This window comes from Prunus mume, linkage group LG8 (genome assembly GCF_029339155.1).
Source record: "Prunus mume cultivar Tortuosa linkage group LG8, ASM2933915v1, whole genome shotgun sequence".
Lineage (NCBI taxonomy): Eukaryota > Viridiplantae > Streptophyta > Magnoliopsida > Rosales > Rosaceae > Prunus > Prunus mume.
This window is the reverse complement of record NC_142705.1, coordinates 1,054,273-1,070,006: the sequence shown is the minus strand read 5'-3', so window position 1 is coordinate 1,070,006 and position 15,734 is coordinate 1,054,273. Positions and strand designations below refer to the sequence as shown.

The window sequence follows — 15,734 nt, the reverse complement described above, 5'->3', positions numbered from 1 at the left end:
GCCAAACTGGACAAATACTCCAATCCATCCGATTCAATCTGCCCTGTCTCTCAGTGAAGACAAATAATAGTATATACTACTTTGTCAAATTCCTTCAAAAACATGTCCTTCTCATTTATGAATATTTATTTATTTCGTTTGGAAGCTTCTATTGTCTCCTATCTCATACCGCGCGTCCTGTCTCCATCCTGCGTGTTTGACAACGTAGAAGAGTAATGTCCCGGTTATGTGATGGATGAACGTGAATCAGATGGGTAGGAAGAATAACTTGTATGTTACGGTAATAACACTATTTTGTTGGCTCCATTCAATCACCTTTTGTCAAAAAAATTATTACGCCTGATAAAACGTGATTAGTTAGGATAACAAAAAATTACTATTCCCATGATATACAAGCTTTTCTGGATCGGTAGGTAATGAATCAATCTCATTGACTTAATAATATTCAAGCCATCCCTAATTCGATTTCATATTGTTGCAAGTTGCAACCTCGGAGAAGGTTTGAGAAAGGACTGGCTGGCTGAGCATCTGTGCTCTGCGTAGCAAAATTTGAATTTGCTGTGCTGATCCACTTGCGGGAATAATAAATGACTTATTGTGTTGATCTATTGCTTATATGTGACTTAAAAGCTGGATTCATTATGCATGCATTTTCAGAACCTCTTTTTTTCTCTTTCTTTTTTGACATTATATGACGGATCTACCACCTTTCACAATCTCAGAGGGTGAGAGTGATACTTCGTTAGTTTCCTGATTCTCTACAATTGCTAACACAATCCTGAAAATTTTGAAACCAAATTGTTATCTACATTGATTTGTTGTATTCTGATATGTGGTATGGTTCTATATAAACAGTTGTGAAATAATTTCTGAACCAAAAACAAAACAAAGGAACTATTCTGAACACCGGTTTCTTTTAAATAAGATAATTACCAATCATGTAAATGTCAAGTACTTTGACAAATGACATTAATAAAGAGAAAAGACCACCTATTAATTTAAATGTCATTAAAATGCGGATTCCATTGCCGCAAAGCACATACTGGAAGCAAACACACAAGATGGTCGTATCAATTAAGCCAGACATTGATGAACTCTGATACAGACCAGTAATCAATCACGAACGCAGATGCTATTTGCACATGACACGGGGGAGATCTCAAAATCCCAATGAGTTATTATTACACATCCCAATTACAATAAACTTATAATCCGACTTACAATGAAAGCACCAGTTTAATGGCTTATGCGGCTTTAAGAAATGGAAGAGTTGACAAAATAGCTCATTCAGAAATCAGCAAAAACAGCAAAAACATCACCCTGGATATAGTCATTATCTACCAAACTGACCAAGAAGCAGCTGTTCTGGACCTGCAATAGTCAAGAGAACATCACGTCAGCATTACTAAACTCAATGCTAATCAAAAGATTGAGTAGAAAGGTGTCTGCAGGGCTGTGTAGTAGGTATACGTTTCAACAATTAAAATCATAATTATGTCAATAAGCAAGAAGGGACACTAATGAAGAAAATAAACCTCTTCAAGCAATTTCCTAGATGAGTCACCCTCAGGGTATAAGCGGGCCCATCCTCTTGACCAGATTTCAAATGCCTCATCCTTCCAAACCATAAAACTTGCAGGATCCACAACAGTCGGTTGGATTATCTCCCTTGCGGGAAAGACTCCCCATGTCACAGCATTCACATCAGTCTGACCAATATTAGATATCCATCTCCCATCCTTGTTCACGGCCATGTAGGTTAGAGATGGAAGAGCCTTGCATTTCTCAACAAGAGCATCCAACTTCTCCTTCGAACAGAAAAACTCTAGATAGGCTTTCTGATAAACATATCCTCCAGGCCCACCCCAGCCTGAGAAGCAAGTAATAGATGTTAAGAGTCTACATATATAGGTAAGTTTCTAGATCTGGTTCGAGGATAATTATCAAATCTAAATATCAGTTTGAAGAAAAATAGAAAGATTAAAATATAATAAAAACTAGTTAAAACTTTTTTATGAGGGAGGGAGAGAGGTAGAATTTTTACCGAGCCAAATAACAAAATTTACTAGTTGGGAAGTGAAGTAAATAAGAGGAGATTTTTGTGAAGTACAAAGCTATACTTCAAAGCCAAACAGATGTTTAATTGGCGCTCAAGCAGATTTCTATAAAGACCTGAAACCCCATTATGGCAATACTAGTAATGGTTAAACCTCAATTAGGGATTTATGATCACCTTTCTGAACTCAATGTTGTGCTATAGTTTTGAAAAAAGTAATACAATCTGATCTTCATGAATGGAAAACAAAATCATATCATGTGGAATTTTTAGGCCATCAAATTCAAGTCAGTTTATGTCTCCATTAAGACTCACTCCTGTAATCATTAAGTGACTTCAGTGACTCATGACCAAAACTCTCAATGATAAAAATCAAATAATTCATCATAAATCCACGCTCACAAAAATGAGATACAAATTGAAATATTCACATAATTGTCATGACCGTAAACTCACAAACATACTTATTACTTACCAACAGACGTGGAATCAGATCTTTCCCCATTTACCGCTGGTTGGCTGTTGATGGTAAGGAAACCTTTCGTGTTAATTTTACCTAGAAGTTCGTTTATGATCTTCGTCTCTGGCTGAAGCCCATCTAGTTCTGACCAAGGGCTGCTTCTCAATTTGCCAAGGCAGAATTTCTTAAATTTCTGATATATAAGAAATTCCAATACATCAATTTATATCTAATTTGCTGACAATGCAGAAGACAAAACACACAGAGATGGAAACTTCACCTCATGGATATCTTCAACGCTTCTCAATGGGACAACCCATTCTTCAACAAGTTTCTTGTCGCGTGCACGTGGCCGCATGAACTGTTGAGAAAATTATGACTTAAAAGTCGTACATAGCCAACTCTACCAATTCTAGTGCAAAGGGATAAAATAAGAAAGGATGTATGCCTCAGCCAAGCGGTGGTTAATCAAATGAAAATAAAATGGATTATGATTGCAAGTAAATTTTCCTTTGAGGGAACATCATGGGAAGGTTTACGTATTTAACTACTTCAAAATTTTTGATAAAAAAAAAAAAATGATCCACCCAAATTTATCACAAAATTATAGGTGCCAAGATTAAACTTGTGTGATTATATGTACCTGATAATCAGTTAGTGCTCCATATGAAGGGTTACGAGAATCACCCCATCGCCCATGTGGATAAAGGTCCCAGCCTATGGTCCTTGATATGTAGCTCTTGGGACGATTAGCCCTACCACCATTTGCTAGGACGATTAGAAATTTTGAAAGATGTACAAGAAGTTAATTACATCCTTTTTTGTTTTCTTGTTTCTGTTTTTTTTCTTTCTGTTGGGGGTGGGGGGACAACAGTTGGATTGCTTACCAGAATATTGGACGAACATCTTCTTTAACACGGAAAACATTTGCAGGACGTCTCCAAGGTAAAGGCCTTGATATTTTGGTCTCTTCAATCAAACCAAGATTCTGCCAAGGTAGTATGTTTAGAAGGGATCAGATTTGGTAGTAAGTGTTAATCATGCAAAGAGTATTATATACATCTGAAGTGAGACAATTAGAAACGTATGAGAAAAAACCATTAATATAGCCAATGCTGATTTCTCCATGTTCAGTGTATAAAGATGCAACGTCCTAATCCCATGAGCCAAAATCTTCTTGCACATCTCGGTTCCAAGGTGAATTCCATAAGATTTGACAGCTTCTTCATTATCCTTGATAAGCTCCAAGGCAGCAGTAACCTCAGCTGGTATCTACAGTATCCCATAATTGCAAACATTGCACTAATTTAATATATAAAGCAAAACTGCTGAATATGCAAAGGAAATGGCATAAAGTTACTATGTTCTTTGTATCTTTCAAATGCATTTATCATTGTTTTCTTTATGTGAGGCCAATGTGCGTAACTAACGGTTTCGTATGGTTCTGTAGGTTATATCCAAAGGCTATGTCTAGGGTAAAAACCGGTGTTTGACTTGAGTTTAAAATTTATAAGCGTATATTTGTAGATCTGGGCTTTCACAAAATTCCTACTTTATAACTATCAATTTACCTCTAGTCTGAATTAATGCGAGTTCAGGATTTTTTTTCCCTCTAGTGTTGGATGAGTGTTTTGATTTTCCCTTAACTTTGAATCAGCCTTTATATGGCTGCTTAAACCCAACCCAACTCAAAATCATTCTAAAAACCCCCAAACTTCTTCTTCTACAATCCTAAACCTTAAAAATGGAAGTTTAAAAGCCTAAATCACACCATATATTCAATTTCAGGATAGTAAGGTTGCCAAACATGTCCTAGATAAACAGCCAGACTACTTTTGAATGTCGCATGTTTTGTTCACAACACCAAGTCACATAGTGTTATAACTTATATGGCAAGAAAATATTTCTGAACCAATTTAGTTCCCCAAATTTTAGCCCTATTCTGGAATACTACTTGAATTTCACGATGTTAAGAAATAAAAAAATAATAAATAATGAAAAAATAAATGCAGAAGAGAAAAGTGAAGAGGTACCTTGGTTTTACAGAAACCAGTCATGCGTATGAATCCCTTGTAGTTATTAATGGGCATAATTCCAGGAACAATAGGACAAGTAATTCCAATTTGGCGACAGTCGTGGACGAATTTGAGGAAAACATCAGTGTCGTAGAATAACTGAGTGATAATCAAATCGGCACCAGCATCAACCTTTCTCTTCAAATAAGCGAGATCACTTTGATAGGCTTCGGGAGAGGCGAGGCCATCGGTTCCAATGGCGTCCGGGTGTGCCTCTGGTTTCAATGCCAGCCATTTGGTGATTGTTATGTTAAATTTAGACAGAAAATAGCAACAAAGCCGATAAGACAAGAATGAATCCTCCTTGATGGGGAGGATTGCTTATCCTTCTCTTTATCAATACAACGTTTCTATTTAAATAAATAAATAAATAATGAGTAAAGTATGTATACCTGGATAGCCAGCAACAGTGACGCCAAAGTAGTCACCATATTTGGCTCTGATATGGGTGACCTGTAAGCAAGCAAACAGGCAAAAGATGAGAGAGCGAGAGAGATGTGAGATCTCTTTTCTTTTCGTTTTGGTTTTCCGTTTGGGGAAATGGTGACAAATATTATGAACTCCAAACAAATATGGCATCTATCTATCAGAAATAAACAAAATTGAAATAAGATAAGATAGCATTTATTTAGTAGTTATGAATTACCAGGTCGAGGGCGCAGGCAAAGCCTCCTTGGATCTGAACAAACTTGTCCTGGCCATGGGGCGGGTCGCCCCGGAGAGCAAGAACGTTTTGGAGGCCGTTAGACTTGATGGTTTGGAGGGCGTGGTCGATCTTGTCGACAGGCATGTTGGTACAGGTGAGGTGCATCATGCTCTCCACGCAGATGATGTTCTGCATCTTGTTCGCAATTTCCAGCGTCAGATCCGCCGTCGACCCACCCGCACCCCACGTTATGTCGCAGAACGCCGGGTTGTGGGCCACCATCCTCTCCATCCTCTCCAACAGGTTCTCCACCCCATCCTCCGTCTTTGGCGGGAAGAACTCGAACGAAAACAAAACCTTCTTCTCCTCCAACAATGCCTCCTGGATCTTCTCTATCACCTTCATTCTCTCTCTCTCTCTTTACCTTTCGGATAGATCTGCAATGACCTGTTTTTGCTTTTGTTTGTTTTTGTTTAGAGAAAGAAACCCACCCACCAACCACTCGACCGGAACAAGTTTAGAGAGAGAGAGAAACTGAGAGTGAGAGTCACCGACACGGTACACTTTTAGCCTATGGCTCTATATTAACTATAACTAAGAATGATGCATAAAAAAAATTCATTTAAATTTAGAGCCAGATTAGATTTGCAACAAATCAAAGGACAATGCAATGTGGTGGCATTTCCCCTCACCCCCCCTTTCTCTTATTATAGGATAGGAGCCCCCACCAACCCCCATTCCCTTCTTTCTTCTTTACTCCCTTCTCAAACCCCTAGTCTCAAAAAAGACTGTTAAACCACCCGCACCAACAAATAAATAAGGAAAAAAGTCACTTTTAGTCTATATAGTTTGTCACTTTTATCACTTTGGTCATATCGTTTCAATTTGGTCAATTTTATACTTTCAATTTCGAGCAATTTAATAACAAAAATTGAGTTTTTGTCAAATGTATGCAACTTCTGTTAGTTTCTTGTCATGTGCCCCTCACTTGGAGGGGCAATTTTGTCCAATCATTCGCAGCTTAAGGTCTGCCAAACTACCCTCCCTTCATTCCAAAGAATTTTGTATGCAGTGGCAAAAATACCCTCGAAAATGCATCACATCCGCAGCTGTGACCAACACTAAAATTTAATGGATTTGACTGTAATCAGAACACTTTGGTGGTGTGTTTACTAATCAGGAATTGGAATTCCGCCTATAGAGAATTCATTCGTTTACTTCACATCGGAATTGAAAAGTAAGCGGAGCCCACACAAAGTTAGAAATTGAATTCATGATTTTGGAGGAATTCAATTCCAGAATGGGAGGTGATATTCTAATTCCTGGAGAATTCACCCATTAGGAATTCATTTTTTTTACCCATTATATCCTTACACAATTTTCAAAATTCCAATTATGTCATATACTTTAGCCCAAAAATGATGACATTTTAGTAATTATACCACTCCTACCCCAATTCCATATAGTTTAGTAAACAACTTCAATAGGAATTCGGAATCTAACTCCCTTCAATCCATATGGTTTAGTAAACAACTTCATTAGGAATCCGGAATCTAATTCTCCTCAATTCAACTCCTCCTCAATTCAATTCATCCTCAATTCAATTCTTCATAATCTAATTACTGATTAGTAAACATGCCATGAAAGTTTAGGAGGTTGAAAACTAAAATTGGAAATTCAGTGGACAATGGATTGGATTAGTCTAGGTAGGTGACTGCTAAGTTTTTCAAAGAATAACAGAGGGTAGAATACTTTTTTTTTCTTCACAAAAAGATAGAATACCATTTTTCGTCACTGAATTTTGAAGTTTTATTTTGGTCAGTGTGCTGCATTTTTCGTTAATTCCCCACTCACTGCTTTGATGCACCCAACACCAGCCCATCCTACCACGGCCACAACCAATTGCAGCCCAGCGACACCTACCCCATCAACAACCCACCCTCCACTGTTCTTGTATCAAGGGATAGTCGGCGAACACCGCCTCAGCGGGCTTGCGTTCGTTGGACAAGTAGAAGGCTTTTTTTAAAATAAAAAAATATTTTTAATCATTAATAAAATGAATTTTAAGTTTTTTTAAGTACGTATATATATATATATATATATATATAATTTAATGAGTTAATAAATGTTTTAATATTTTAAGAGCATCCACAATGAAGTGTATGTTAAATATACACTCAGTTACAGAATGGTTTAATGGGGAGATGTAAATGGATGTAAATATACATCACTACCATGGAGATGTAAAATAGAATGTATATTTACATCTATTTTTACATCCTCATAATGGACCCACTCGAGAAAAGAGAAGAAAAATGAAGAAAAGTCAACATAAAGGTTGGGACCACTGAATTTACACCTCTTACTGGAGCAAAAACATATTTACACCTCAAGATATAAAAAGAATGTAAAAATAACTTTACACTCCCGAATTTACACCCCCCACTGTAGATGCTCTCATATGAAAGAGACGAAAGGGACTGATTGTAACCGTTTGCAAATATACATACAGTGACCAAATAAAACTTCACTGTCAAAACCGACCCACCAACCATTTCACATCCTTGTCTACTTCCTCGGTCCCACCACTCTCACTGGCACTCAGAAAACGGCGAACACGTTTGCTTGGGCCTGAGTTGGGTTGGTGGCGTGCGACCTACCACACCTACTCCTTCCACTCCTCGCCTCTTGTAAACTTCTCCAATTTCTCGGCGTCCTCTTATATATATATATAATAGCTTGTTTTTGTTCAGATATTTTTTTCTTTCATCTTTGATGCGTTCCTGCTGGAGGATTCATCATGTAAGTCGTGGGGTCTCTCGTTCCGCACATCAGAGTTTTCCCCATGATTTTGGCCCAAAACTCAGCTGATCCTTTTCTCCTCTTCAGACACTCTTGCATAGTGACAACACTTTTGCCCAATAAAATTACGAAACGAGTGACAACTTTTTCATTATTGGCTTATTGGCCAGAAATAGCAAATTCATGTAAGTGTAAACTGTTCAATAAATACCTCAAAGAGACCGAGCTACCCAAAAACAATTCAGTTGTATATTTCCGGCCCACGAAAACAAACAAAAAGCATTTAATCCGCCAGTGGAGTGGGCAGTGTCCCTCCTGAGAGAGAGAAAGAGAGAGAGAGAGAGAGAGAGCATGGGATATCTTTTATGTTCAACAGTTAGTTCTGCTCTCTTTCTGATCTGATCCAACAGTTGGTGTATCGTACCAAGCACGATGCGAATATCCAACCAGCCTAAAATTAAATTAATTAATCTACCCATCACTTGCAGACGATGAAACGATCACTTGACGCAGTGAGAAACCAAAATTATTTATCAGAACAAAAGAAACTCATTCACTGAATTCTAATGTGACCACGCAGATCCAAAGAAAGTTAACCAGCGCACAACACCAACCAATTTCAACTGTCTTAAGTTGAAAGTAAACCCTCCTACTGTCGCTATGTGTGTTGTGTTGGTGTGGCTTTCATAACTCAGCTTTCGCATTTCCATAGTCTGTCTAGTCAAACACTTCTAACCACAACAATAATCTCTTATTAAACTAGAACAGACGCATACTTATTATCCAAACAAGAAAAGAAAAGAAAAGGTGCAGAATATATTTAATACAACATCCTCATCAGCCCTATGCAAGGAATATAAAATACTTGCTTTGCGAGATTAACACCTCTGATTCTTTTCTTTTTTTTTCTCTTTAGGGAGGGGAGGGGGCTTTATTATCACTTAGGTTTGGTACATTTGTTACAACATGCATTGCAAAGAATTGATCCTTTGTTTAATGAGACAGCAGATTGAAATCTAAATCAGCGTTCACTAACTTTAGTTATTGGGTACCTGTGACAGAACAAAGATAAATATCAGGGTGACCAAGTTGTGCATTCAGTTTAAAGCAATTATTAGCCATGCCTCAGAAAGGAATATGGACATACTGTCATACATGTTACGATTGCGGACCACCACACGTCATCCTTGCTTCAGCAGAATCCTTCATGATGAAAATAAGCACCGAAACAAAATATATCATCAAACATTGCACATTTAAAACTATTAGTACCAGCAAATGAATATACAAGACTTTTTTTTTATTTTATTTTTTATTTAACACAAGGCTCAAGTGGATACATGAACACAAATGTCGATAAAGTCATGGACAGAACCACACATAGGCCTGATGTGGCCAGGGCCCCCCAACTCCAGCAACTCCTTTGAAGTTCATATAAAACCTACAAAACTATATGTCTGAAATAAGTGCATGTTGCAAATTCTCCATTAAAATGGAAGTGGAGGTACGGCAACACATCCATGCAAAATCAAAGATGCAATGCATTTCTTTAAAATTTTGTCCTCCCAATCTCACCACAGAACCCCCAAAACCTCTCCCCTTCCCAGTACCCAAAAAAGAAAAGAAAAAAACCCTTAAAAACTATATTATAGTCAAACAGGCCATATGTAAGTATGTACGTATCAGTATGTATGCTTATACCGAATTAAGTAGTAGATCTAGCCTTGGTACTGGTAGAACCCAGTGGTCATGCCTGACCAAACAAAACAAGAACAGCCCTCTCATATCATAGGTTTTGTTTAATTCTCATGACAACTTTGCATAGAAAGTGCAAAGAGTTAGCAAACACGAGTGTGAGACATCGTATGGATAAAATTTGGGAACAAGGGGCTGAGGATGAGGATATAAGATGCATTAATAAAGGAATAATTTGCACTTGCCTCACAATCATATCACAGTGTTACAAGTTCCCATTCTTCTTTTGACATGTCAAGGAATTCGATGCCACCATCTTCAAACATGATCTGCAACCAAAAAAATAGGTCCATTTTCAATATCTTAATTTATTACAATAATAACATTTTATTGTTCTCTCTCTAAAAGGTAATTCATCTCTTACTGAGTGTTTTTTGGAATATCTATCAAACCGCTTGATAATCCCAAAGGATCTGAAACATTGGAAAATAAAGAATAATATTCAGCATCAGCAGATTTAATTAAATAACATGTAACCTCAGAATTTAGAGCATCAACAGATATGTATAGAAAATGGAAAAAAAAAAAAAAAAAAAAAAAGCAGCACAAATCAATTATAAATAACTTCAACAGAGAAGACATCAACATAAGGCTATTGTTCCAACTGAGAAACTTGTAAAAATCTTTTGACCGTAAACATCACAAACACACACATAGAGCCATGAAGGCATTGACATTTGACGCTGTCCATTTCACATCTATTATTGCTCCAAAATAAATTTTCAGATCTCTTATGATCCCTAATGTTTTCCTATTGTTCCCATAACAAAGACATTTTCTCCAATTTCCACCTCTTGTTTGGTTTTCGTAAAATCTTTAAACTTTCTTGAGGTAGTGAAGATCAGCAACCTTGGCAACATCAGAAGGCCACTAAATCAAACCCATGATTTTAGTATCATGAGGGAGTTAGTTTTCAGAATTCCCCAGATTAGAAGCAGGAGGAACTCACAATATTTTTTCTTTGTATTGCACATAAAATAAAACAACTAACACCAGTGCATAACACATTGAGGAATATGAAGCACTACTCTAAAGTGAAAAGATTCATAGATATTCTGAAATTACCTCTGATTCGTGGGGCGACTTATTCGAATCACTTCACCAATGCAATTACAAGAACGTGTACCTCTTTGGTTATGGAAAGGTTGTGAATTTCCTAACGGACAAGAGGATGTGAAACAAGAGTTTCAAATAGTTATCATTAATTTTGAAACACTAGTAAAAAGCAATAAATACATAATAGAAAAAAGCTCACCTATATGTAGACCCCCGTTCTGATAAACCTTTTCCAGAAAAGAGTCCCACAATTAGTCCAAGTTTGCAGAACTTCAAATATAATTATTACAAAAGAAAAAAAGGCAGTCATTTGTACAGCTAAAAACTTTACAAAGTTAACAAATACAATAAATTATAGCCAACACAGAAACATTTCAGCAGCAACTCTTGGAGCTGATTTCAGACATCTATCCTCCAGTATATTAGTCATAACCAACTTATATCCAGTATGGGTAGGTGAAATTAGGAGAGTTAGTGTGCTGGGAGGGAAACTAGGCACTAATGAGAATTAAAATGCTAGCAATGCAAAAGTTTTCATTTCTACAATATGCCACTTAATTTGCAAGAGGGAAGGATAAAAATCAAAAATTGTCCAACCTGTTTCAATAAGGACCATCTAGAACTAATTGAATGGTGATTACACCAAAATGGTCTATGACATCAAACTTTAAATGATCGTTTAAATTAGCAGCAAAACTTTGTAGGGCTTTGGCAGATTGGTGGTGATTTTCAAAACATATAAATTTCTGTTAGAAGTAAACAGAGACACTTGTACATACGTCTTTAGCAGAAAGAATTGCTTTCAATTTGGGAGAGGACACAGCCACCTGACATGCTACTAGTTTCAAAGCAGCAACTGATGACATCTTTGGCTTGGTAGGTCTGACACCAAGTTTTCGCCGACAATCACGTGCACCGCAATGGCAATCTTGATCTGCACCAAATTGAACAAACCTGCTAAATTTATTAGACCGGACTAGAGGAATACAAAGTTTCACATCTAGCAATAGTTTTAGTGCAAAGGAAGTCCATGATGATTCTAGAAAAACATGCATCAATTAGTAAAGCATTAAATTAAAGGGTTATGCATGTGTTCATACTGATAATCATAGGTCAGGTGTTCTCCCTTTTTTACATCACGAGTTGCGAATATACCAATTCTTGTTTCGCCATCGATTATCCTTCAAAGAAAAGAACAAGGAATACATGTAAGATATAGTATTAACTACAAAATGACCTAAAAATCAGTAACAAGGTCAAGTAGAAGACCATTTTTGCATCTCAGTATTAGGACAACAACTATGGTTTATATATCTCGACTTGTTTCCTTTGTATGTGGCATCAATAACCATATCTCGATTGATTTCACATAAGTAAAAGTTTGTTTCTCCACGGTGTTTCATATTCCATAGCCTTTCCTCGCATGTTTTGTCATCAATAACTGTACAAAGAAACAGCATTGATTAATAGGTTTCAAATGATATTTTTGGTAAGACGATAACTTTCAAACATAAAACAAGCTGCATGTACTGATATGTAGAGCAAAAAAGGACTAAGGAAGTCACCTTCTCCCACATATTCTATCACAAATTCTCCTTGCTTAATATCTTCATCCGCCACAATTCCAGAACCACATTTCTCAGTCTACAAGAATACCCTATTCCATTAAGTCGCTTAACAATGTCTACAATTCTAATAAATAAATACAGTTCCTGGAAACAATTTAATCAATGTACAAGGCATTAGAAGACCAAAGAAAAAATAATAACAATAAATGATTTCCAAACATGCAATGCAAGCAGCCTCCCTTATGTGAAAAATATGTTGCCCTGGAATCTATCTTCTCCGTTCCAAAATTGAGACCCTTGATATTTTTATGGGGAGGCAATCAATTACATAAAACAATGAGTTGAATAGTTATATTGCTGAAATGTAGCAAAACAGACGCCAACTAAATTGCAGATAATGCAAGTTTAATAAATGTCCACCAACATGGAAGACAAATGTCTGAATAGAGAGTCAGCTATCTCTTCAAAGAACCTTTCAGCCTTCAACTTATGCTATTATATGTGTAAAAACATGAATCAAAAGGTCTGCAAAGTAAATAAATTCATATGATTTGTGGTTCATAAAAAACCTGAATAGCATCCAAATAGATACTAACAAAAGCTATTACTTCAGACAGAACTTCAACTTATGCTAATTTGTATGTTTAAACTTGAGCATTTCATATCTGCAGTTCCTCCTGCCCTTCTTAAGAACTTACAAGTCTCCCCCATACCTATTAAATTTTTCTCTATTTCTATTATCTTTTCAGAAAAATAAAAATAAACAAAATCTTAACCACTGCAATTTATATTCCAACATAAGGCGCATTACCTGCACCAGTTTCATCTTCTTCACAGGCCGGTGCTGGAATGGTTTGTTCAGACAGGAACTTCCACATTTACAGACTGAGGAGCAGCTAGACAGAAGCATCCTGCAGATATAACACATTCAACTTATTTATTTTTAGACAAAAAATAAAACCTGAATATACACTATCACATAGAAAATTAATGGCCCTTTTTCCTTATATCTACATCTGCCTGCATCAATAACATCATAATGCCTAAGGTTGCAAGTCACCGAACATCACGACCATAGGTTTCATCCCCTTAATTAGTTCCAAAAGGAAAATGAAAAACAATCAAAAACCCACAGCAAGCATATTCTTCTGTAGTATAAATGCCTGCACTTCTCTATGAAAAGGCATCCCTCAATTGAGTGGAACACTGCCGAATAGCTATGCCCCCTCAATGAACAATGTTTATAAAACAGCACCACTCACTGGACTGGAATCCTGTCAAAAAGGTATGCCTTGCATAACTTACTTACCGCCTGTACCCAAACTTTATCAAGATAAGAGTTCAAAGTAAAAATTTAGGATTTAGGAAAAACCAGACTATGGTTAAATATCCATGTCCAAAAGATCAAAATGATGTACAAGTACAGTACAAGATGATCAAATGCAACCTTTACATTGCTCCTTTATTACACATGAGGTAACACAAACACCATTGACAATGATCGTCCTTACCCACAATGGCAATCTCTACCGCAAACATTAGAAGACCCTTGTGATGGGCTGCAGGAACAGAATATGCCATCATCCTCAAGTCGTCTTTTAATCTTCTTCGTGAGATATATATCTTAAATTTGTCAACGAAACTAAGAGTGGAGAGAGAATTGAAAAACACTTCCAACGCATATAAAACCATTGAATAAACAGACAGATGGAACATATCCGAGAAAGGCAGCATGACAAAAATATTAAACTATGGCAAGTCCAACCTGTGAGGAGTGTTTCATGGGGAAAGAAAAGAAGAGAAAACCCAATAGGTATGTAACATGCACTAAAGTATATAAAATTAAAATGATAATTTCCAACATGAAAAGGTTCGTTCAATAAAAATTTAAAATTAGTGAGTTTAAGACTTAAGAGGATACTGCGCTTTATAAAAGTGTAGGGCATCGGTTTCCATTTATTAAACCAATCTGGAAGTTCAAAATCTACAGGATTTCCAATCTGCTTCAGCAACTTGTTGAATACGTTCCCAATGTGACTTCGCTCAGAATTCTGATAAGCAAGAACTTAAGTCATAAAATTTCATAAGCATAGAAAGCAAATATAAGGAAATAGGAACAATATAACAACCATTCCTTGGAAGGAAAAAAAACTCATTGAAAACATCATGAGCAAGCAAAGGCATCCAGGGAAAATTAAAAAACAGAGAGAGAAGAATAAAATTAAACAAAGAAAATCGGAAAATCTGGTGAGCACTGGAAGCCCTACCCCAACACAAAATAAATAAATCAACAAGAAGCAGCCAGAATATTGTTACCCAATAATTTTAAATGGGAAACATAAGTACTTCGCAGCCAGAATCCATAGACCAAAACATTGTAAGAGGAAGGATAGAAGCTTATCATAAACGTTAAACAAACTTGTGAGAAGAAAGCGAATCTCTCAAAACAATGCCACATTATCAGTTTCTCCAAACATGTTTCTCAAGTCCTTTCATTTAAATTATATTAAAGCTAAAATAAAAAGGTAGTATGTCAGCAATAATTTTTTCTCGATGGGCATCCTACAACGAACCGACAGTTAACTTATAGAAATCTGCAATTGCATCAAATATACATTGTATACAGCTGAGTGATATAGTGACCCAATTACGTAAATAAGCATTTGAAACAAAATCAGAGACATATTTCAGAATAAAAAATAAAAACCAAGAAAACAAATTTGACATATCATTCATTCAACTACTAAGGATATATCAAATATTGGGGGATTCAATTGCAGAAAAAACAACCTTGTTCATAGCAGGCATGGCACCAAGAGCCGCCACCGTGTAATAATTCAACAACTCACTATAGAAGGCCAGAGAACTTCCACTGGACCAGGACGCTTGGACCTAGCTAGGTATATCTTCCGCATACACTACACCGGGGGTGATGACTGATGGCCAAGTCCAAGTCCAAAACCAAGTCGTGGAGTAAGAAAAGAAAATAATATTTTCACTACTGATGTAGAGTAGGGACTGGAGATGATGGGTGTGGGGATGAGGAGAAATGGTGAGATTTTGTTGGCTGCGAGCGAACCTCTACGATCCTTGGAGTCGTGGTTCCCAGTTTGATGCGCGTCTCAATTTGGGTAACAGAGAAATGGGTTAAGTTGGCATTACATGGATATGGATGGAATTATCAATATCATTCAGGGTAATTTGGGTAACAAAACATTTGGCGATTGTTTTGCAGGCAAATGACGTTGAGAAAGTCTCGAGGAAGAGAAAGTGGTGCGTGGGAAAGGAGATAGGTCAATTGGGAAGACATAGTGTC

At 36.7% G+C, this 15,734-nt stretch overlaps 2 protein-coding genes across 14 annotated transcripts; both read right to left on the bottom strand.

Annotated features, from left to right (window-relative positions):
- Positions 1-1,157: 1,157 nt before the first annotated feature.
- Positions 1,158-6,027, bottom strand: LOC103341358 (methylenetetrahydrofolate reductase (NADH) 2-like). Its single transcript, XM_008244871.3, has 10 exons — positions 5,238-6,027; positions 4,984-5,044; positions 4,550-4,806; positions 3,615-3,788; positions 3,404-3,504; positions 3,160-3,271; positions 2,797-2,877; positions 2,532-2,709; positions 1,536-1,870; positions 1,158-1,371 (listed from the first exon to the last, which is right to left on the bottom strand). The coding sequence occupies exons 1-10, from the start codon at positions 5,640-5,642 to the stop codon at positions 1,288-1,290; spliced, it is 1,788 nt and encodes a 595-aa protein (XP_008243093.2). The 5' UTR covers positions 5,643-6,027; the 3' UTR covers positions 1,158-1,287.
- Positions 6,028-8,768: 2,741 nt separating this feature from the next.
- Positions 8,769-15,734, bottom strand: ASHH3 (histone-lysine N-methyltransferase ASHH3). Of its 13 annotated transcripts, none has more exons than XM_089042498.1 (15): positions 15,209-15,728; positions 14,340-14,469; positions 13,930-14,041; positions 13,230-13,329; positions 12,416-12,494; positions 12,120-12,291; positions 11,951-12,031; positions 11,630-11,804; positions 11,050-11,120; positions 10,860-10,950; positions 10,159-10,207; positions 9,980-10,063; positions 9,380-9,480; positions 9,187-9,242; positions 8,769-9,091 (listed from the first exon to the last, which is right to left on the bottom strand). In XM_089042498.1, the coding sequence occupies exons 1-10, from the start codon at positions 15,224-15,226 to the stop codon at positions 10,929-10,931; spliced, it is 960 nt and encodes a 319-aa protein (XP_088898624.1). In that variant the 5' UTR covers positions 15,227-15,728; the 3' UTR covers positions 8,769-9,091; positions 9,187-9,242; positions 9,380-9,480; positions 9,980-10,063; positions 10,159-10,207; positions 10,860-10,928. The 13 variants fall into 13 exon arrangements, with proteins under 13 accessions (XP_088898624.1, XP_088898616.1, XP_088898614.1 ...); XM_089042490.1 differs by having other exon boundaries at positions 9,380-9,488; positions 11,050-11,077; XM_089042488.1 differs by having other exon boundaries at positions 9,195-9,242; positions 9,380-9,488; positions 11,050-11,077.